The sequence below is a fragment of the Pipistrellus kuhlii genome, unplaced genomic scaffold (assembly GCF_014108245.1).
Source record: "Pipistrellus kuhlii isolate mPipKuh1 unplaced genomic scaffold, mPipKuh1.p scaffold_m20_p_45, whole genome shotgun sequence".
In the NCBI taxonomy this organism is placed as follows: Eukaryota; Metazoa; Chordata; class Mammalia; order Chiroptera; family Vespertilionidae; genus Pipistrellus; species Pipistrellus kuhlii.
In genome coordinates, this window is record NW_023425546.1 from 1,506,498 (window position 1) to 1,530,779 (window position 24,282).

Sequence of the window (24,282 nt, forward strand, 5' to 3'; positions counted from 1 at the left end):
CTCTTTGTTCCGTCCCCTCCTGCGGTGCTTTGCAGGGAACAAGCCTCTAATGTCTGACCTTTTATGAGTAAGGACAGACCTGGTGCGAAACAGCCCCCAAATGCAAAAACAGAACTTCCCAGAAAAAAAGCTAAATAAAATGGAAGCAAGCAATTCATCAGAGTTCAAAGTAATAGTTATAATGATGCTCAAGGAATTTAAAAAGAACATTAAAAAGAACGTCAATACCTTTTAAATCATTTTTATTTTTCCTAGATATGAATATAAAAACCTTAATCTGAAAAATTGAAAGGATAAAATAAGAATAACAAAGGGAAAAAGAAATGTGATTTAGAAAGTAGGAGACAATTTTACAATATATAGAAGTATAAAGTTTTGTACAGCTGGCATTAATATGTTATATGGCAAATTACAAAAAAAAGAAACCTAGGAGGCAAACTACAGATATTTAAAACAATCCTGAATACAGGTTTGTTTGGAGTCTAATAAACCCCATACGTTATAGCACATCTAATAGTTCTGTGAGGAAATAGAAATGTTCCCCAAACGTGGTCACCTCCCACTTCCACGTATTTTCTTCCAGCTCTGGTTCCGAGGGAGCGGCCGGTCACATTCCGGGGAGGGGTCCGGGGAGGGGTCCGTGTGCGGAGGGCGGCTCGGCCCGTCAGACCCGGGCTCCGGGGAGACGGCCGCTCCGCCGGCTCCGGAAGGGCCACGAACACGCGTGCCCCCGACCCGCGTGGGCAAAGCGCCCAGAGTGCACCGCTCCGCACAGCGCCCGGAGCCCCGGCCGCGCGGGCCGCTCCGCGGTGCTGGGCGCCGCCCCTGCCGTTGGGCGCCCACAGAACCCGCGGGGGCCGGAGTCCAACAGACGCCGGCGGGGAACGGCCGCCATTCCGCTCGGAGGAAAGGCACGCTTCCCTCCGGCTCGCAGGGCCGCCCCGGGCAGGGGGAGCCTGCCGGAGGCCCCGCCGGGACTCGGTGCGGTCACCACACACAGACCCGCCCCGGCCCCCGCGACCATCGTCAGGCCCCGCCCGCCTCCACGTGACCGCGCGGAGCGGCGCAGGCCCAGTCACGCGATCCGCCGTCATATCAGCTTATGGCCGCGGCCCCTGATTGGCTGGCGGCTGGGGGGGCGGCTGGCCCCGCCCCCAGCAGCACCGCTCGGCGCCCGGCCGGACGCGGACCCGCCGCCGGACGCGCAGCAGCCCCACCCGCGGCCCCGCACAGGTAGGGCGGCGGCGGGAGGGGAGGCGGGAGCGGAGCGGGCGTCGCCCGGCCGGGAGGCGCCCGGGTGGGAGGCGGCACCTGCCCTTTTGGGCCGGACGCGGCGCTGGTGGCGCCTCCGGGGACGGACACCTGGCGGTCCTGGGGACGGAGGCAAAAGTGACCCCACGGCTCCGCGACGTCCGCGGGCACTTGGTCCTGTGGTTCCCCAACTGTCCCTGTGCTTCCCGGTCAGCGCAGCCGCAGGTGGCGGGCACCCCGGAAACAGGCCGGAGGACGGGCGGGGCGGGGCTGCTGGCCCGGCTCGGGGCAGGAGCCAGAGGCCAGTGGGGGGGCAGAGGCCAGTGGGGGGGCAGAGGCCAGTGGGGGGACAGAGGCCAGTGGGGGGGCAGAGGCCAGTGGGGGGGCAGAGGCCAGGGAGACAGAGGCCAGTGGGGGGTCAGAGGCCAGTGGGGGGGCAGAGGCCAGTGGGGGGGCAGAGGCCAGTGGGGGGATCAGAGGCCAGGGGGACAGAAGCCAATGGGGGGCGCAGAGGCCAGTGGGGGGACAGAGGCCAGTGGGGGGGGCAGAGGCCAGTGGGGGGAGCAGAGGCCAGGGGGACAGAGGCCAGTGGGGGGGCAGAGGCCAGCGGTGTGGCAGAGGCCAGTGGGGGGATCAGAGGCCAGGGGGACAGAGGCCAGTGGAGGGGGGCAGAGGCCAGTGGGGGGGCAGAGGCCAGTGGGGGGGCAGAGGCCAGCGGTATGGCAGAGGCCAGTGGGGGGATCAGAGGCCAGGGGGACAGAGGCCAGTGGAGGGGGGGCAGAGGCCAGTGGGGGGGCAGAGGCCAGTGGGGGGGGATAGAGGCCAGGGAGACAATGGCCAGTGGGGGGACAGAGGCCAGTGGGAGTGGGGGGCCAGAGGCCAGTGGGGGTGGGGGGCCAGAGGCCAGAGGAGGATCAGAGGCCAGTAGGGGGGCAGATGCCAGTTGGGGGGGAGAGCAGAGGCCAGTGGGGGGGCAGAGGCCAGTGGGGGGACAGAGGCCAGTGGGGGGGGCAGAGGCTAGTGGGGAGACAGAGGCCAGTGGGGGGTGGGGAGCAGAGGCCAGTGGGGGGGCAGAGGCTAGTGGGGGGTGGGGAGCAGAGGCCAGTGGGGGGGGAGCAGAGGACAGTGGGGGGGGAGCAGAGGCCAGTGGGGAGACAGAGGCTGGGGGGTAGGGCAGAGGCCAGGGAGGGCCAGAAGCCAGTGGGGGGCCAGAGGCCAGTGGAGGATCAGAGGCCAGTAGGGTGGCAGAAGCCAGTTGGGGGGGGAGCAGAGGCCAGTGGGAGGGCAGAGACCCGGGGGGGGGGGGAGCAGAGGCTAGTGGGGGGGCAGAGGCCAGTGGGGGGGGAGCAGAGGCCAGTGGGGAGGGAGCAGAGGCCAGTGGGGAGACAGAGGCCAGTGGGGGGGGGGGCAGAGGCCAGTGGGGAGACAGAGGCCAGTGGGGGTGGGGGAGCAGAGGCCAGTGGGGAGACAGAGGCCAGTGGGGGGGAGCAGAGGCCAGTGGGGAGACAGAGGCCAGTGGGGGGGGAGCAGAGGCCAGGGGGACAGAGGCCAGTGGGGGGGGAGCAGAGGCCAGTGGGGAGACAGAGGCCGGGGGGTAGGGCAGAGGCCAGGGGGGGCCAGAAGCCAGTGGGGTCGCTGTCCGGCTGGAGCAGGTCTTTGGGCACCGGGAAGCCCGGGCGTGTTAGAAACTGGGCTGAAGAGAAGGAAACATTTGGGGGGCTGTTGTGGGCCCCTTCCCCAAGGAAGTCTGTCCCGGGGGCACATGCTGCGCTGTGAGGCGGGTGCCCTCTGTTCCCGGAGACATGTCTTCCGATGGTTTCCTAAGGGCAAGGCTCGGGCTGAAGAGCAGGTTTCTGTGCCTTCTTCAGGGACCACTGCGGTGGGCCGGTTAGTACAGGAAACTAGGTTGGGGTGGGGGGTGCAGTCCACAGTTTGAGAAGATTCGAAGGTATAATCTATTACGATAGCACCCCGGAAGGAAAAGCCCTGCCACTAGCACTCGAGATTGTATAGAGGACCATATTACCTCGGTTGTCAGATAAAGTTTTGGTAGCTGGGTGTGTTTAGCCAAAACCTGGTAGTTTACTGAAAAGAAAAGCACCTTCCTTTCCTTTTCCCCATAACTTTGTAATGGTAAGTCACTACCAACAAGTGCATGACCCTGTACCTTTAAAGAGTGCTTTTCCATCTATCCTGTATTGTAATTAACATAGAATCTCAATTTCCCATCTGCATGTATAGTATAGTATCTTGAGAGATAATATGATGGAATAGCTAAGTGGACAGACTCTGGAATATATATCCCAGCAGCTGCTTGTTTCTGAACAAGTCATTTAGATACTCCTGATATCAGTTTCCCATCTATAAAAGGGGGTATAAAATTGAGAAATAGGTTACAATAATTAAACAATGGAATACATAATATTAAATATTACTAGGGCTTTAAATATTATTAGGGCTGTGAGAAATGAGGTTATGAGAATTAAGCAACGGAATACATAAAAGTGCTTTAAATAATACTTGGTTCTTAGTAAGCGTTAGCTATTAACTATGCTTTTAAGATAAAGCAAAATGGTAATGGTAGACTCAGTCATTCTAAGCTTAATTGTGTTTTATATTGATAATTATATTTTAAGAAAAGATTTCTTTGTTTTGGCAAAAAGTAAAATAATTTTTATTGTAAGCTTGTATTTCTGGCAGAGGTCCTTACCTTTGGGTTTGTAGAGGCCCTGAGGTCAGCCCCTTAAAATTATATGAGCTTGTAGAGTCACTGAGAATTTAAAAAGTTAAAGCGATACAGAGTTGAGAGTAACAAAGAGGCAGTAGAACTTGGTTAAAATCAATCAATTGGCACCTTATTTTTTTAGTTGGTTGAGATAGTTTTAACACATCTGTGACTTCTGTTACAGTAGTAATAATAGCTCCTATAAATTGACTATTTTTTGTGTATCAGCTGATGCCTCAAAACTGTGTTCTTAGTTTTTAAACCTTAAACAGTCTATAATGCAGATATGTTGTCACCACTTTATAGATGTGAATTTGAATCTAAACTTAAAAATGGAGTTGCAGTTTTGCAATCATGCTGCTGTTGATTTCAGAAGATTTTATATTAGATGTAAGAAATTACAGCAATATATTCATAAATGTCTACTTACAACATTCAACAAATAGAATGAATTGAAACCAAAATTCTGAAAACTGCCTGTAGATTGACTGAGGCCTTTTTCCTTCCCATCCAGGCACTGGTTTACCATCTGGTAAAACCTCAGTATAACAGATTCACATTCAGGCGAGGGGTGTCCTTTAAAGCTGAAAATCCGTTATATAATAAACTAGGTTTTTCAAATGCATATATAAAAAAATTGACAATTTAGTTTACCTGTTTTTACTTATGTAGACAGGTTTGTGTAACTAAAATGATGTGTGAAAAGTTTAATTTCATATTAATCTTTCTGTGCTCATTACCTAATGCAGTGTTTGATACTTAATTATTGAATGAATTAACAATGTGTGATGAAGGATATATGTCAATATCTTCCATTTCGTATTAATGAATTAAAATTTTCTTTCACTGACAAAGTGAGGAAAAAAATGTGTGCAGCTCATATCACAAACAAGGGGCTACACCCTAATTCAAAAAGAGCTTTTAGAATTTAATTTTAAGAGACTAAAAACCCAGTGTGAAAATGGGCAATGGACCTAAACACATGATTTGCAGAAAAAAATACAAATTATTCTAAATAGATAAAATTATGCTCAACCTCACTCATAAGACAAATGAAAAATAAATATGCAAGGAGAACCAAGTACAGGTGTTTGCCTATGCCATACATACCTACACCTGTACTTGCTGCCTCCCACAACCACACCAAAATTACAACTAAAATACACAACAACTGCCCTAACCAGTTTGATTCAGTGGATAGAGCGTCCACCTATGGACTCAAGAGTCCAGGTTCAATTCCCATCAATGGTATGTACCTTGGTTGTGGGCACATACCCAGTAGGGGGTGTGCAGGAGGCAGCTGAACAGTGTTGTTCAACAGAAATTGTATGGCCAGAAGCAAGTGGCAAATATTCAAAGTGATGAATAGCAAGAACCTATTACCAAGATTACTCAACCCAGCAAAGCTGTTTCCAATCTTAGCTATTGTAAATTGTGCTGCTATGAACATAGGGGTGCATATATCCTTTCTGATTGGTGTTTCTAGTTTCTTAGGATATATTCCTAGAAGTGGGATTACTGGGTCAAATGGCAGTTCCATTTTTAGTTTTTTGAGGAAACTCCATACTGTTCTCCACAGTGGCTGCACCAGTCTGCATTCCCACCAGCAGTGCACAAGGGCTCCTTTTTCTCCGCATCCTCGCCAGCACTTGTCATTTGCTGATTTGTTGATGATAGCCATTCTGACAGGTGTGAGATGGTATCACATTGTCATTTTGATTTGCATCTCTTGAATAATTAGTGACTTTGAGCATGTTTTCATGTGTCTCTTGGCCTTCCTTCTGTTTTCTTTTGAAAAGATTCAATTTAGGTCCATTGCCCATTTGTTAATTGGATCATTTATCTTCCTTTTATTAAGTTGTATAAGCTGCCTGAAGATATTGTAGATGAAACCTTTATCAGTGATAACGTTTGCAAATATGTTCTCCCATACAGTGGACTTTCTTGTTGTTTTGTTGCTGTAAAAAAACCTTTTAATTTTTATGTAGTCCCATTTGTTTATTTTCTCTTTAGCTTCCATTACCCTAGGGACAGTATCAGTGAAGAAGTTCTTTCAGCATATGTCTGAGATTTTGCTGCCTGTGGATTCCTCTAGTATTTTTATGGTTTCCTGTCTTATACTTAAGTCCTGTATCCATTTTGAGTTTATTTTTGTGTATGGTATAAATTGGTGATCTAATTTCATTTTTTTGCATGTATCTGTCCAATTTTTCCTAAACCATTTATTGAAGAGACTGTCTTAACTCCATTGTATGTTCATGCCTCCTTTGTCAAATATTAATTGAACATAGTGATTTGGGTCAATATCTGGGTTCTCTATTCTAGTCCATTAATCTATGTCTGTTCTTGTGCCAGTACCATGCTGTTTTGAGAACACTGGCTTTGTAATACAGCTTGAAATCTGGTATTGAGATCCCTCCTATTTTATTCTACTTTCTCAGGATTGCTGTGGCTATTCAGGGTCTTTTTTTATTCCACATGATTTTTTGGAGAGTTCTCTCTAGGTCTGTGAAATATGCCGTTGGTATTCTAATGGGTAGTGCATTGAACTATAGATTGCTGTGTGTGGTATGGACATTTTAATGATGTTGATTCTATTAATCCATGAACATGGTATGTTCTTTCATCTTTTTACATCTTCCTCTATCTCTTTTTTTTTTTTTTTCAGTGTCTAGTTTTCCACGTATAGGTCTTCTACCTCCGTAGGCAAGTTTATTCCTAAGTATCTTTTTTTTTTTTTTTTTTTTTTTTTTTTTTTTTGGTGTGATGGTAAATGGAATTGCTTTTTTAGTCTCTCTTTCTGTAAGTTCACTATTGGTGTATAGAAAGGCCATAGATTTCTTGGCATTGTTTTTGTATCCTGCTACATTGCCAAATTCATTTATTAAGTCTATTAGTTTTTTGATGGACTCTTTCGGGTTTTTTATGTACAATATCATGTCATCTGCAAATGAGGACAGCTTTACTTCTTCTTTTCCAATTTGGATGCCTTTTATTTCTTCTTCTTGTCTAATTGCAATGGCTAATACTTCCAGTAGTACATCAAATAGAAGTGGTGAGAGTGGGATTACCTGTCTTGTTCCTGTTATTAGGGGAAATGGTTTTAGTTTTTACCCATTGAGTATGATGTTTGCTGTGGGTTTATCATATATGCTCTTATTATGTTGTTTGTTCCCCTTTTGTCTCTTAGTCTCATTCTTGCATCTCATTTTTTTTTTCCTTTTCCCGATTTCATTTTGACACAAAGAAAGAAAGAAAACAAAGGATGTCAAAAGGGGAACAAACTATATATATATGGGGAGAAAACTCCAATAGAACTACCACTAATCCCAGCAAATGCCAGCAACAAGAACCTGGAAATTATTACAAACTACAATGCCACCTAATATCAAGCAAAAACAGAAGGGAAAACAGAAGTTAAAAAAAGAAAAAAGAAAAAGCAATCAAACAAAAAAAAAACAATAAGCAAAACAATCTCATCAAAACATAAAAATTCGATATAATCAATATTCAAGCAAACAACAATAAGAGGACATAGAAAAAAACAATATTTTTGATAATTAAGACAGCAAAGGGAGAGGTTTGTATGGATTTGGAGCAGGGGATTAGAGGTTAGATAGATAAATAAGGTGAAATTTTAACAGGGGGTAAACAGAAAGAATAGAGAAAATCTAAAGCAGGAAGGGGTTAAGATAAACAGGACTCCAAAAAGGGAAAGGTTAAGAAGAGAGTGATGGCATAAAGGAAGAGTTGAGATAGGGGAAAACGATGCTAAAGGAAAGATGAAAATAGAATGTAGAACACTAATGCCAAAGTAAAATAAAGAGAAAATAAAATAGACTTTTAAAAAAAAAAGGTAAAATAGTAGTAGTAGTAATGCTGATTAAAAATAATAATTAAAAAGGTAAAATCAAGGAGGAAAAAAGGAAAAAAATAGTTGCTTAAGTAAAAGATGAAAAAAATGAAAATAAGAAAATTAAAATCAATCCTAGCTAATAAAAGAGTAATATGCAAATTAACCATCACTCTGCTATGCCCATAAGTCAATCAAAGTGAGTATGCAAATAAACCCAACCAGGATGGCTGCTGCCACAGAGAGTAGGAGGGAGGCTTGGGTTTCTCTGGAAACAGAAGAAGCCAAACTTTCTGCCTGCCCTTGTCCTAAGCCTCTACTCAAGGCTACAAAGTTTCAATTATAGAAGGTAAACAAATCCAAACAGAAATGTCAGCAGCCACAGAACGGTAAGGAGGCTTGGCTCCACCCAGGCTGCAAAGTTTCCACTGTAGGAGGTAAATAAATTCCAGATACCAGGGCCTCCACTTGGGTTGATGGGGGGCATTGCTGGCCTGCAAACCACCACAGGCCTCTCGCTCAGGCTGCCTCACGCCCCAAGGGAGCCCCCACCCTGATCCGGGACACCCTTCAAGACAAACCAACTGGCCCCCACCCATTCACCTCTATCCTATGTAATAAAAGAGTAATATGCAGATTGACCATCACTCCAACACACAATAGCTGCCCCCATGTGGACACAAAGCAGCACCACAAGATGGCCAGCAGGGAAGGGCAGTTGGAAGGCACCAGGCCTCCAAGGGAGTGAAGTTAAGAGGGATTCGGCCCTGCAAGGAAGGGCAGTTGGAGGTGATAAATTCTGCAGGGGAGGGCAGTTAGGGGTGACCAGGCCAGCAGAGGAGGGAAGTTGGGGACAAACAGCCTGACAGGGAAGCAGTTAGCCATAAATCAGGCTGGCAGGGCAGTGGTTAGGGGGTGATCAGGTTGGCAGGCAGAAGCAGTTAGGGGCAGTCAGGAAGGCAGGCAGGCGAGCAGTTGGAGCCAGAATTTGCTAAGATAATAGCTGATGAAAACCTGAATGCTGAATAAATTTTCAGTGGTGATGAAATAGTTCTGCATTTGATTTACATTCCAGAAAATACTTCAGACTCCATGAGCAACACCAGTGCTTCAGACACGCAAAAATAAAGTTGGCAGTGGAAGAGAAAGCCACCACCATTCAAAAGTGTTTGAATGAGTCTCACAAAATTCCTGGGCATCTTTATGCCAAAATCTTTGGGCTGATTCAGTAACACATCCTAGACAGCTCTTTAGTGCATTCTCCTCAACTTTTTGTTAAAATAATATTTTTTCCATTTACTTTCCACCTACTACTGTGACTGAAATACAGCCTTTATACCATGGTGGGTTACACTCTGGGAAAAATAAGTGTTTGTAGTGCCTGCAGCAGTTAAAAGAGACCTACAAATTAGAAGAAAAAAACACACCAAAAACACGCAAACCTCATGTATACATAACACAGAGACGCAGATAACAGTGTGGCGATAACTAGAGGGAAAGGCCGGTGGGGCAAAGGTGGGGAAATGGGGAAGGAAAGAGACTTGCTTAGGAGAATGGGCGCACAATGCAGTGTACAGATGATGTTTTATTGAGTTGTAACTTGAAATCTTCATGTTTTTACAGACCAATATTACCCCAATAAATTCAATTAAAAATAAAAAGCTTCCTATGGACCCAGCAATTCCACTTCTGGGAATTTATTCAAAGAATCCTGAAACACTGATTTGAAAGAATATATGCACCCCTATGTTCATTGCAGCATGGCCAAGATTTGGACGTAGCCCAAGTGCCCATTGGTAGATAATTGGATTAAAAAAATCTGTGGTACATTTATACAATGGAATACTACTCGGCCATAAAAAAAAGACTGGATAGACAGACATGGAGAGCATTTGGCTCAGTGAAATAAATCAATTAGAGAAGGACAAATACCATATGAATCTAGTAAACAAACAGACTCATAGAAAAAAAAATAGGCTGATAGCTATTGGGGAAAGTGGGCTGAGGGGAGGTACATAGAGGGATTGAGCAAAAGAGAATAAAAGAACCATGGACATAGACAACAGTGATGATTGTAGGGGAAGGTTCCCCCACGGAGGGGAGGACAGTATAGAGGAAAATGGATGCCTTTTATTTCGTCTTCTTGTCTAATTGCAATGGCTAATACTTCCAGTAGTACATCAAACAGGAGTGGTGAGAGTGGGATTCCCTGTCTTGTTCCTGTTCTTAGAGGAAATGGTTTTAGTTTTTGCCCATTGAGTATACTGGCGGTGGTGAACACACGGTATACACATGATGTGCTGTGGAACTGTGCACCTGATACCTGTACAATTTTGTTAACAGTGCCACCCCAATAAATTTAATAAAAAGGGGGGGGAAAATCTAGAATACCGGTATAAAAAAAGTCAGTCTTAAAGATCTTGTTTTCCAGGTTGCTAATGCTTAAAATGATGTTGATAAACCTGCATTAGTAAATACTTAGCCCTGTAGTGACAGTAAGGTTTGAAAATGAACCTGCAAATAAAGATTTTGCACCATTTTGTATCCCCACTGAGAAGATGATGCCCGACTCCATTACATACACCAGGTATTTAACAGCCAGAACCATAATAAGTCAGCAGAAGATGACAGGGAAGAAATGCTGGACATGGATTGCAATGCTTGTTACGCATTCTTGGCCGGTGGGAAACTCCAGAAAAACGGTTAAACAAAGCATGAAGATAGTCCTGACTGTGAGGACGGCTACATGTGAATACAAATGGAAAAGTTGCTGAAGGCATATGATGGCAAGTAAACAGCATTGGTGGGGCAGAAACATGAAATCTCCAAGAGGCCATCTTGAGTAGTGTTGCTTTATCACTCGAGATTCCTTATCCTGGCCCGTCATCAATGTCTAATTCCAACCATGGGCCTTCTCTACAAGATCCTCCAACTACCAGATTTAATGAAAATGTATTACATACACACACACATATATGTAGCTATTTAACTTTGTTTTAAATAAACAAAAATATTTTTGTTTACTGGTAGGAAGATATTTTTACCTTGGAAAAAAATCTAGAAATTTTGAATTGCAAAATACATCTGAAACCAAATGTTTTATGAAGAAGAAAAAAATAAAAATAGTAGCCTTGTGCTACAAAAAAGGAGATGGCGACTTCCAGAATAGCAGAGTAAGTCCTTCCTCTGAAAGTCTGCTTTTTTATAAAAGCAACAAAATACTGAAAAAAGTTGCCAAGATCCATTTTTGTAGAACTCTGGGAATTAAAGATTTACAATAATCCTAGGAAGGTTTGTAGATCCTAGAACACATGTGTCAAACACAAGGCCCGCGGGCCAAATCCGTCCCGCCAGGCCTTGCAATGTGGCCCGCACCGCGCTGTCATCACTGCACTCCGCTGCGTTTCCATCACAATGACAGTTTATGACTGTTCAGTAAACCATTCGGCCCGCGATTTAGGCTGGATTTTAGATTTTGGCCCCTTCTCTGATTGAGTTCGACACCCCTATTCTAGAAAAATGACTGAGACACAGAAAGAACAGGAAGCTTTGTGGCATTTTAGCTTTCCTTATTTCTGGCCTCTTCCCCAGCTCTGTGGGAGCCTGGAAAGTGAGCCTTGATGCTGTAGGAATCATGAAGCACTGCCACCAAGTAGCCCTGGAGGGGACAGGACAGGTTTGCAGTTCCCCTAAAGCCCCAACCCAGAGAATTTCACTCTGTGGCCTCTGGCCGCTCTCTGAAAAATTGTCCTCACGGTTTTTGTCAAGCGGTGATCGCTTCACCTCGTAGTTTTGTGAGACAGTTTTGACAGTTGGCACTAACAAGAGCCAGAACAAAACACTTATAAGGAAGCCCTGAGGGATGTCCTTAGGAGTCTGCAAAGCTCTGACATGGTGTTGGATCTAGAGCGATTTCCACTGAAGGCTGTGTATCCAAGAAAGGGGGGCAAAGGCCCTGATCTCTCACTGCTGGCTGACCTCGCAGGCCTGTGCAAGCAGAAGTGAAGCCTACGTCGGAGATTAACTGCCTACGGGAACATTGAAAGCATGTCCCCACACACAGCACCTCACAAAGGCTGGTGGCTTACAGCGTTTATTATAAGAAAGTCTGCCCACTCATTAGTAATAAAGACTTGAGTAGCTGCACACAACAAAGCATGCAGGCGTGCTGCAGGCGGCCTGGAGAAGTCCCTAACAGCAGCAGCATAGAACTGTGAGGAAGGCCTGTGGGAATCTGGCTTCCAGAGCTGCCACTTTATTGATTTAACATGTTCCTTAGGAGACACACAAAGGAACAGGTAAGTATGGCCTGTATGTGCACAAAAAGCAGTCAATTGAAACAATCTCTAAGAAAGCCCAGATTTCCTGGGGAAAGACTTTAAAATTGACTACTATAGCCGAAACCGGTTTGGCTCAGTGGATAGAATCTCGGTCTGTGGTCTGACAGGTCCCAGGTTCGATTCCGGTCAAGGGCATGTACATTGGTTGTGGGCACATCCCTGTAGGGGGTGTGCAAGAGCCAGCAGGTCAATGTTTCTCTTTCATCGATGTTTCTAGCTTTCTATCCCTCTCCCTTCCTCTCTGTAAAAAATCAATAAAACATATTTTTTTAAATAAATAAATAAAATAAAATTGGCTGCTACAGATATGTTTAAAGAACACCATCTAAATAATAAAGTCTGAGAACAATATCCCAGCAAATAGAGACTATCAATAAAGTGATAGAATTTATTTTTTTAAAGAAAAGAACCAGCCAAAACTGGTTTGGCTCAGTGGATAGAGCGTTGGCCTGCGGACTAAAAGGTCCCAGGTTCGATTCTGGGCAAGGGCATGTACGTTGGTTGCAGGCACATCCCCGGTAGCGGGTGTGCAGGAGGCAGCTGATCGATGTTTCTAACTCTCTTTTCATCTCTCTTCCTCTCTGTAAAAAAATCAATAAAATATATATATTTTTAAAAAGAGCCAAATAAAAATTCAAGAGTTGAAAATATAACTTGAGTTTCAAATGAACCATCAGACTTAACATCATATTTGAGCAAAGAGAACAAAGAAAGAATTTTAAAATAGGGTGATTGAGATTTATCCAGTCTGAGGAACAGAAAGTAAGAATGAAGAAAAATTAACAGTCTCGAGACTTGGAGGATGCCATCAAGGGTACCACCATACACGTAACAGGAGTCCCAAAAGAGAAGAGAGAAAACTAGTAAAATGGTTGTTTGAAGAAGTTATGGCCCAAAACTCCTTAAATTGGATGGCAAACAATGTAACACATCTATGATGCTCAACAGCATGGAGAATGCGGTTTCTTGTGGAGGTGATGGAAGGGTTCTGAAATTGGATAGTGATGGTTACACCACTGTAAGAATATGCTAAACACTTTTGAATCATTCCCTATAAATTGTATCTTAATAAAACTACTTCATTAAAAACAAGAAGGAAGATATTCTTTTTTTAAAATATATTTTATTGATTTTTTACAGAGAGGAGGAGAGAGGGATAGAGAGTTAGAAACATTGATGAGAGAGAATCATCGATCAGCTGCCTCTTGTACACCCCCTACTGGGGATGTGCCCGCAACCCAGGTACATGCCCTTGACCGGAATCGAACCTGGGACTTTTCAGTCCATAGGCCAACGCTCTATCCACTGAGCCAAACCAGTTTTGGCAGGAGGATAGTCTTTATATTATGATGAGAAGATCTCCAAAAAAATACCTTGTATGAGAAAAGAATGTGTCAGTGTATCTAATATGTCACTTTTTATAAAGAAAGGAAATAAAAATTTGTAGTTGGATCTTACATTTAAAAATATTGTAAGGATTTATAGGAACTAGTAAAGATGCTTACCCACAGGGCTGGAAGTGAGGTGATGATCGTGCTGTACAGAGATGTGTATGGAAGCGAAACTTCTCTCTGTATCTCGCTTTATAGTGATTATTTTAAACTACATGCATGCATGATTTTTTAAAAGTCTACATTCTTGTGTGGAATCCATGGGGAATCTAGTAGGGGAAATGGGCTGTAAATAAGTAGTTTTATGAATGTTGTGAAGGGTTTTAACTTTTTTCATAAATTGGTACTATTTATATGGTCCAATAGTAGCAGATAAGGACCATTTGGTGGACACGGGCAGCGGTGTGCTGGAGGCCTGGGATGTGGTGGCTGCTGCTTGTTGTTCACAGGCGCAGCTCTGGGTTTGCCTCGGGGCCCAGTGTCCTAGCCCGTAACCCAGAGCGTTGCTCAGTGGTGGGAGGAATGAGTGTGCTCTCATTCTTCACGTGAAGAATGTGTCTGCCTTTGTCAGTGAGAGCGGCCTTTTCTGTCTCATAAGAACAGGTAGTGCCTGACTTCTATGCTTGTGGTAGCAACATAGATACCCTTTAGGTAACTAAGTTTCAGCGCTGGAGCAAAAATCTCTGGAAATGGGAGGGTTTTGTTTGTTTGTTTTGTTGGCTGGTTTTTTTTTTTAGGAGAGAGCGGCTGCTAAAACTTGTAGCTTAAAGAGGAAACCATTTGTCTGGGTACCTAGTTCCTGACGTTCCAATCCACATCTTTACTACTTGCCTTGCTGCCCTTGGCATAGTAGGAAAGAACACTAAAAAGGAATTGGATCGACATTTACCCCTGGACATGCTAACCCTTAGAGAAAACTCACTGGTCTTGGCTCTCCAACGGCCTTGGTGCCCCCTCACAGTGTGAAGAGGTTGGTCTAGAGATGGGACTTCAGGTCGCTCTGGCTCTAAGAGGCCATTCCCGGGGCTCCGCTAGGCACAGACCTCCCCTGCTCGGTAGTCAGGGCCTCGGGCACTCTTCTGAAGATGCCGCTTTTAGGAGCGTCAGCGTGTAACTGCTGCGCGTGTTTCTCCTGCAGGTGCCGCCATGGATCTCGTCCTCGGAGCTGCAGACCGCTATGTCTTCACGCCCTACGTCTATCCTGCCACGTGGCCGGAGGACAGCTTCTTTCGACAGACTCTCAGTCTCCTCATTGTAACGAATCTTGGGGCTTATATCCTTTATTTTCTCTTTGCAACACTCAGCTATTACTTTATCTTTGATCACTCTTTAATGAAACATCCACAATTTTTAAAGGTAAGTGATTTTCTTTCCTAGTTTTGCTACTATTACAGTAAAAAGAAAACCCTATATGATGAACTTGTAGGCTGTTCAGATTAAATTGGTTATAAGCATTAAGGAAAGTTTTTGAAACCAGCCCCAGATGGGTTATATGTTTTTGGTAGGGCTGATCCCACCTCTCCTTCCTTAATTTAAACAAATAATGAGTCCAATTTTTTTTTTTTAAACTAAAAGCCTTCTACTTTGTACCTTCAGTTACAAAGAGTTTCTTTAGAGCTGGTTTGGCTCACTGGACAGCACGTCGGCTTGTGGACTGAGGGTCTGGGTTCAGTTCTAGTCAAGGGTACATGCAGGGGTTGCAGGATTCTTCCCCAGAAGGGAGTGTGCAGGAGGCAGCCTGTCAGTGATGTCTCTCATTATTGATGTTTCTCTCGCTCTCCTTCTAATTTTTTTAAAGAATTTTTCTGCTAATAGTGATAATAAATGCACACATTTGTGTAGTTATTTTTATATTTGACTCACAACTGAAATAAAATTTGCTATGTATATTTGTCTTTAGAGGATCTGAACATAGTAATTTTAGATTAATTTATAATCACTTTTGTTTCAGTTACTTGTATTTGTCAAATACAAATCTCAAATACAAGTCTCCAAAAATTGAGGAAAAAGAGGATTATGGATGGAAGTTAATTATGAAAGAAATAAAATTTCGAGTACAGATTTCGTTGCAAGGAAAATAAGCTCGAGAATTTAAAATATTTATTGTTTTTGCTCAGTACAAAAGGAATTTCTTACATACCCATCCCCACATATTAACATTTTAATAGAAACATTTTGGGAATTAGCTTCTAGGCCGGCGGGTGTTGCTCAGTAGTTGAGTGTCTACCTAGGAACCAATAGGTCTTGGTTCGATTCCCCATCAGGGAACATGCCCCAGCTAGGCTCAATCCCCAGTGGGGAGCATACAGGATGTTTCTCTCATCGATGTTTCTATTTATCCCTCTCCCTTTCTCTCTCAAAAAATCAGTAAAAATATATTAAAATGTATATATATAAGCAATTCTAAAAATCCAACCCCACACAGCCCTGTGTTAGTGTTGCCCAATGAGCAGTGGTTTTTAAGCATCGGAATTGTCATTTTCAGAACCAGGTCTATCGAGAGATCATGTTCACGGTCCGGGCATTGCCGTGGATGAGCATTCCCACGGTCATGCTGTTCCTGCTGGAGCTGCGAGGTTACAGCAAGCTGTACGATGACATAGGAGGCTTTCCGAGTGGTAAGTGAAGAACCGGTCAGCCCACGCTGGTGCTTCTAAAGAACCTAATCTGCCTCTGCCTTCTTTAGAATAATTAGGAAGCCCTGGCCAGTTTGGTTCAGTGGGTAGAGTGTCAGCCTGTGGACTGAAGTGTCCAGGCTCAGTTCTGGTTAAGGGCACAAGCCCGGATTGTGGGCTTGATTCCAGCAGGGGATGTGCAGGAGCCAGCCGATCAATGATTCTCTCTCATCATTGATATTTCTATCTCTCCCTCTCCCTTCCTCTCTGAAATCAATAAAAATATAAAATAATTAGAAATTTCTCAGTTGTTCTTAATATTTGTTAATATTTTATGCATTTATGTCTTGTCTCATAATGTGCATTTATTTAAGTTTATCTGTCAATTTAAATCTGTTTTCTAGATGAAATTGTGCCTGGGGAAAGATTGGCATGATCAGATATATAAGCCTTTGTATTTGATCCCCTGTGTTGAATTCAAACTTCTAAAAAAAATAACTCAGATATTACATGACAATTACAAAAAAACAGAAAAATACAGATTTTAAAAAATCAATTATTTTTCTACTAGAAACTGTAAATCTTCTGACATATACTCTCTATGCCTTGTACACTTAATTATTTATATTACTGGAGGCCAGGTGCACGAAATTTGTGCATGGGGCCGGTGGGGATGTCCTTCAGCCCAGCCTGCACCCTCTCCAATCTGGGAACTCTTGAGGGATGTCCAATTTCCCGTTTAGGCCTGATACTTGTAGGATTAGGCCTAAATGAGCAGTCAGACATCCCTCTCACAATCCAGGACTGCTGGCTCCCAACTGCTTGCCTGTCTGCTTTCCTGATTGCCCCTAATCACTTCTGCCTGCCAGCCTGATCACCCCTAACCACTCCCCTGTCAGCCTGATTGATGCCTAACTGCTCCTTTGCCTGCCTGTTTGCCCCTAATTGCCCTCCCCTGCAGGCCTGGTCACCTCTACCTGCCCTCCCCTGCAGGCCTGGGTTCCCCCAATTGCCCTTCCCTGAAGGCTTGATCACCCCCAACTGCCTTCCCTTGCAGGCCTGGTTCCTCTCAACTGCCCTCCCCTGCTGGCCATCTTGTGTCCACATGAGGGCAGGATCTTTGACTACATGGGGGCAGCCATCTTGTGTGTTGGAGTGATGGTCAATCTGCATATTACTTTTTTATTAGATAGGATAGGATAGAGGCCTGGTGCATGGGTGGGGCCAGCTGGTTTTCCCTGATGGGTGTCTTGGATCAGGCTGGGGTTCCCTTGGGGCATGGAGCAGCCTGGGCGAGGGACCTGTGGTGGTTTGCAGGCCACACCCCCCGGCGACCCAAGTGGAGGCCCTGGTATCTGGGATTTATTTATCTTCTATAATCGAAACTTTGTAGCCTTGAGCGGAGCCAAGCCTCCTGTTTGTTCAGTGGCTGTAGCCATTTTGGGGGAATTTGTTTACCTTCTATAATTGAAACTTTGCAGCCTTGAGTGGAGGCTTAGGCTGTCCAGGGTGTGCAGAAAGTTTGGCTTTCTCCTTTACTGGGGAAACCCTAGCCTCCTGCTCACTCTGTGGCCACAGCCATCTTGATTGGGTTAATTTGCATACTTACTCCTGATTGGCTGGTGGGTGTGGCTTGTGGGTGTACTGGAGTGGTGTTAATTTGCATATTGCTCTTTTATTAGATAGAGTAAAAATGAAACTTCACTAGGCATACTGCTTTGGGGTCAATTTTTTTGCTGTTAACAATATTTATGCCCATATTGTTTTGCCTGTAAATATTAGATTATGTAGTAGAGTATTAATGTCTCATTCTGTAGATATCCATAGTTTATTTACATGAACTCTGATTTTTAGACCTTTAGAATGTTTCTTTTTGTCTATTATAAACAGTCCTACAGTGACTAAGCTCACTTTTTGTGAAATTTTGAAATTATTCCATCAAGAGACATTTCTAGTGTCTAGTATTAAACAGTAAGAATAATAGTTAACCTTTATTGAGAATTACTAAATACCAGCTACAGTTTTAAGATTTCACGTGTTTTAATTCATTTTATTCTATGTAAGTCCTGTGAGGCGGCTCTGTTGTTTGCTGCTGTGTAGGTGAGGAAATGGAGTTTGCAGAGCATTTTAGTGACTCGCCCAGGTTTCTCCAAAAAGAAGGGTGGGTCAGCCCCGGCCTGATTCTAAGTCAGGACAAGTTGGCTAAGGCAGGGAATGGAGATCACACACCAGGGCTGGCTTAAGGAGGCTGTGAGAAGTGATGGGATTGTGAGGAAAAATCAGCAAAGGAAGGGCATGCTGGACACACAGGAAAGCATGAGCGACGGAAGTCTTATCTTCCAAGATGTGGGGAGGACACTGAGTAACCCAGCCTGGTTAGACAGGAAAAGGTGAGGTCGGAAAAATCAGAAAGGGCTGGGTTATGGAGTAAATGCTCAGTTTGAAGTATTTAGTGAAAAATAAAATTCTAACCAGGGAGATCATGTATTTATGAAGAAGATTATTAAATAAAATTATTCTCAGAGATTAAAATAATACTGATGCTTCAGGAATATCTTTTTTCTGTCTCATAAGTAACTTAATAGTATAATTAAGAAAGATTTTAGGTGGGGGCATTTTCAAGTTTTTACATGAAGAAAATGATGAAATGAGCAGATTCCAGAAGAGTCAAAGGAGATGAATTTATCAAGTGTTTAATTGGCCAAAACAGATAGTTTGTAATATTTCAGTCTAGGTTCATACTTTGCATTTAGACATGTAAAAAATAATGTTAATTCTAGAAGCTGACTGTTGATTGCACTGTGCACTGTTCTCTCTTCTAGGCTGGTTTCAGCTCATCATTAGTGTGCTGTCCTTCCTCTTTTTCACTGACATGCTGATCTACTGGATCCACAGAGGCCTTCATCATAGACTTGTGTATAAGGTAGATCGTTTTTAGGAAAAGAAAACAATAGTATATATGAATATATGTCAAACTGAATCTCATAGACACAGACAACAGGATGGTGGTGCCAGGAGGCTGAGGGTGGGGAGATAGAGAACAGTAAAGGGGGCAAAAGCATGACGACAGGAGATGCTGAGACTGGGTGGCGGGCACACCATGCTATATACAGAGCACGTGTGATAGACTGTATGCTTGAAACCTAAATGGCCCAATGAGCCAATGTCACTCCAAGAAATGTAATTTTAAAAAACAGAAATTGCCCTACCCAGTTTGGCTCAGTGGATAGAGCATCGGCCTGCGGACTGAAGGGTGCCAGGTTCAATTCCAGCCAAGGCACATGCCCAGATTGCAGGCTCAGTTCCTAATAGGGGGCATGCAGGAGGCAGCTGATCAATGAGTCTCTCTCATTATTGATTTTTCTATCTCTCTCTCCTCCCTTCCTCTCTGAAATAAATATAATTTTTTTTAAAAAGAAATCTTGTTAAAGGGTAGAATGACCACATAGAAATATGCCTGAGTTCAGTAATCTGATGTGGTTTATAAAAAAAAAAAAATCCTGTCCTAACCAGTTTAGCTCAGTGCATAGAGCATCGGCCTGAGGACTGAAGGGTCCTGGGTTAGATTCCAGTCAAGGGCACATGCGGGAGTTGGCGGGCTTGATCCCCAGTAGATGGCATGCAAGAGACAGCCGGTCAATGATTCTTTCTCATCATTGATGTTTCTTCCTCTCTCTCCCTCTCCCTTCCTCTCTGAAATCAATCAATAAATATATATTTTAAAAAATAATCCTATGCCTGACCTGATTTGTTGTTTTAGTCAATGGATCCCACCACTCAGGATCCTTGTGTAAAACTTCAAGAATAATTTGAGTTTCTTGATCCTGGGTCAGTCTCACTGGATCCTTTAGTCCAGACCGGCGCCCTGCAGGCAAGGCTAGCTGGGATCAGGACTAGTAGGAAGGATGGAGTTACCAGGTTCCCAACTGATGTTCTCATTAGATTTTATTGCCCAGTTGAATAGAACTATTGATTGTACTGATATATAGATTGACCACTGATACAGATGGAAGAACATGGAATTTTATTGACTGAATTGTGATTTGCCACATACCTTGTTCTAACTAAAATCCTAAAGCAAGTGTTGCATTCTAACAGTATTTTCAAAGCGGGTCCCCAGACTACCTAGGTCCTTTTTAAAGATTGATATCTGGCTCCCACTCTACACTTCATCCAATGCAGTCTTGGAACTAGAACTCAGTTATCACTTTTATCAAAATTCTCAGATGACACTTAGCTACTAAAGATTGGCAGTTGGAATATGGCTGGGCATCTGGAGAGAAGCCGAGATGAGGGTCCCCGGTTTGGGGGGAATGCAAGGAAGAGTGCCCTATAGTGGGATGTAGGGCAAACTGAGGTGATAAAAAAAATAGTATACATTTCAGCAGTTTGCAATTATAAATTAGTTCTCTATTTCCAACAATTTTCTCTAATTACTATAAATACCTAAGTAACCATAGTGATGAAAATACCAGGTATATTTTGTTGTATTTTTTATGAGTCTGGAGTGTTGGTGCTAAAATTTCATTGGAGGGTAAAGAAGGAAGACATTTTATAAAGTGATTCTGCTAATTTCAAAAGGGTTTTTAGTTAAGTCTTCTCCAGAGCATGAGTATGGAAGCTGAGCTGAGTGTGGACCTCCGTGCAGGCTGAGTGCTGATGGTGTTCTTTTCTCCTGCAGCACATCCATAAGCCACATCACATCTGGAAGATTACTACTCCCTTTGCAAGTCATGCTTTTCACCCTGTGGATGGCTTCCTTCAAAGTCTGCCTTACCACATATATCCTTTCATCTTCCCGCTGCACAAGGTGGTTTACTTGGGTCTGTACATCCTGGTCAATATCTGGACAATTTCCATTCATGATGGTGACTTTCGTGTCCCCCAAATCTTAAGGCCATTTATTAATGGCTCAGCTCATCATATAGACCACCACATGTTCTTCGACTACAACTACGGACAGTACTTCACATTATGGGATAGAATTGGAGGCTCCTTCAAAAACCCTTCCTCCTTCGAAGGGACAGGGCCACTCAGTTATGTGAAGAAGATGGAGGAAGAAAAGTGCAGCACCAATGCAGGGAGCGCTCGCCAAGAGGGAAAGTCACTCCTTGGAGAGTTTACAAAGACTGAGTAGGTTATTAAGTATTTTTTAATAAGGAAAATACCCTATCCAGCAGGAGACTAGCAGGTAGACAGAATCATTTGAAATCAGCATGTGGTGCTGCTGAGAAATTACCCTAATGGTGAGTCAAGGCAAGACACTGTGAGCATCACGAGCTTAGCCTCACGCCAGAACTCCTGATGTGGGTCTAAGGGACAACGTGTGTCTTTCTAGGCAGCCGAGTGATCATCCGTATCGTCTCAATAACCATTTCTAAAAGAGAGAAAATAAATTATTGGGGGGATTAGATTATGTCTTTTTGCCTTAATCTATCATAATCATTAGGAAAAATCCATTGTGCTTACCATACCAAGGTAGCACATGACAGCAAAATGCTAATGAGATGGTTCCTCGTTTCAGGAATGGGTGTCTCTGGGTTTGGTGTGATTTGTTCACGCATCAGCGTGGAAAACTATACTGATTCTGCATATTAGCAGCTTTGTCAGTGGCCTAATTAAAGCAGTGTAATTACGTCACCACTTCCCACACACAGGAAGCTTATTCTCTAGGGACCTTGTTAAATAATACATTTTACTGATGAATAAATAAATTTGAATTAAAAAAATAATTGATCCTATCATGATTTAACCCAGATCTGAGATTATTTAAAGATTTTGATGGTTTTTATTCAAAACTACTATTTAATAGTATAAAATATATGAACTGGAATATGTAGTATTTCCCCCTTATTCGTGGGGACGCATTCCAAGACCCCACATGGGTGCATAAAACTGTATATATTTCCAAACCACATATATGTATATATGTTATATTTTTCTATACATACAAAGCTATGATGAAGTTTAATTTATAAATTAGGCACAGGTTAACAACAATAGCTGATAAACTAGGGTAATTAGAAAGAAAATTAGATGACCAAATAATATATTTGACACTACTGACTTTTAAATTAAGTTGATGCACTTTTTTGTTGTTCAATGTATTCTGAAGAAAATGAAATGTAAAGTATCCCTTTTATATTGTAAAAATATTATCATGAAGGCTCTTCAACATTTAAAGATAATAACCATTAGTAATAAAATATGAAGTTTTTTCATATAATTTACAGAAAAGTAACAAGATCTTTAGCCAGAATTTTCTAATTTCTAACACAATCCAGAAACTATGTCAAAATCACGAAGATAAAATTGATTCAGTTTGAAATATGAATGGCATTGGTTATGCTGTATTAATTTTGCAAAATCAAGTCTCTAGCCAGCGGAACTGTCATTCATTTTGGCCGGATGAACTGCACTTTTGACATTTCAATGTCACAAATCTGTTACTTTCTATAATCAGGAATAATTGCCAAATATTTAGACCTACCACTGAAGATTAGTTTTGAAATATTATTCTCCCCTCACTTTTTCCCACTTCCTCTGCAAAATATTTAACTAGTATTTTCATAAATGTTGTGTATTGTAACAAATATATTAGAGAAACATGGTTCGCTAAGACATTCTTTTAAAATCTATTTAAAATCGATAAAAGATGGTTATGACTATTAAACTGTATCAGAAATATTGTAACAGCACAAAGTATTCTTTGTAGAATTTTGTATTGACTTGAAACCACAAAAATGATGTGGATTGTCAGAACTGTTTTAGAGTGTCCTCAAATGCTCATTGTCAAAGGGAGCAAAAGAGAACCTAGTTCTCTTTATGTTTCACATTTGTATTAGGTTTGAGTGGGTAAGCACTCTGTTTTATGAGACTCATCATAACACTTAATGCTTGGGATCCAAAGGAATTGTTGTTCCTCTTTGAATCACTGTTACAATGTTTAGATTAAATACACCAATGTGCTACTCATTTTTTTAACTGGTAAATATATCTGAGTGCTCTTCACCAACTAACCCAACCCCCTAGTACTCTGCTTTGCCCAAGAAAAAGAAGGAGAGTTGAAGTAAATTTTGTTCCCTGATGATAATGGGAGCTAAAATGTGTGGAGCTTTTCCTCTGGGTCAGACACGTTGTAAATGCTGGGATCGGGCCGCGCGGTGCAGCTTCCACGGGGATGTCTCCCGTGCGGCTCAGTGAGTGACTCCAGGGCTCCGTCCACCTTGGGCACCGCAGGCTCTGCGCCTGCCGTCTGTCCTAGGAACCCAGAGGGGAAAGGGGAGAGACATGGAACATGACTGTGTCAGGCCTGGAAGGCAGGCATGTCCCTCACGTGTTTCTGTGGACAGGACTCCGTCACGTGGCCAATCTGACTGAGATTCAGAGACGTGGGTCGTCCGTTTCTTGGATAGTTAGCCAGTTTGCCAAGCTCATGTGATTCCCCTTTTTATGAGGGTCCAATGAAGGTGTTGAAGAGAGAATGCACTCAAGCTATCCCAAGTTGTTCTTGCCCTGGTTGTCTTCTCATCCTTAATTCCGTAACTCCGATTGGCGTTAGCATTTCCCCTGGAATTTATTACCGCGTCGCTAACAGGAAAGAAGGGCATACTCTGAGAGAGGGAAGCTTCCTCAAAGGTAATCCAACTAGTCTCTGCCCTCCCACCCTCCTTTTTTTTAATCCTCACCGAATGATACTCTTTTATCGATTTCTATGGGGAGAGAGAGCAAACATCAATCCGCTGCCTCGCCCATGTGCCTGAATGGGGATCAAACCTACACCTTGGCATGTGCCCTGACCAGGAATCGAACCCGCAGCCTTTTTGAGGTGCAGGATAGCGTTCCAACCGACTAAGCCACGTGGTTGGACCCACTCTTTCCCTGAAGTCTGGTCTTAGAGGTAGTGTGTTGGGCGGTCCTAAACGCTTTTGTTCACTCCTGTTCTCCAGTAAAGGTTTACGGAGAAGAGTCTTTGAAGTGAGGATCTAAATTCCCACAGGAAGGGAAAGCCAAGATTATATTTTTTCTTTTCTTTTTTTCCACCAAGCCCTGGGGTTTTACTCTGGTGGTGATGTCACTGCTTTGGCTGACCCTGATTGGGCTAGGG

The 24,282-nt window shown here is 43.5% G+C and overlaps 1 protein-coding gene across 1 annotated transcript; it reads left to right on the forward strand.

Annotated features, from left to right (window-relative positions):
- The first annotated feature begins 1,136 nt into the window (after positions 1-1,136).
- Positions 1,137-23,150, forward strand: SC5D (sterol-C5-desaturase). The gene is made up of 5 exons (XM_036412611.2): positions 1,137-1,233; positions 14,699-14,916; positions 16,046-16,178; positions 18,998-19,098; positions 20,857-23,150. Exons 2-5 carry the CDS (start codon positions 14,707-14,709, stop codon positions 21,310-21,312), a joined length of 900 nt encoding a protein of 299 aa, XP_036268504.1. The 5' UTR covers positions 1,137-1,233; positions 14,699-14,706; the 3' UTR covers positions 21,313-23,150.
- Positions 23,151-24,282: the final 1,132 nt, after the last annotated feature.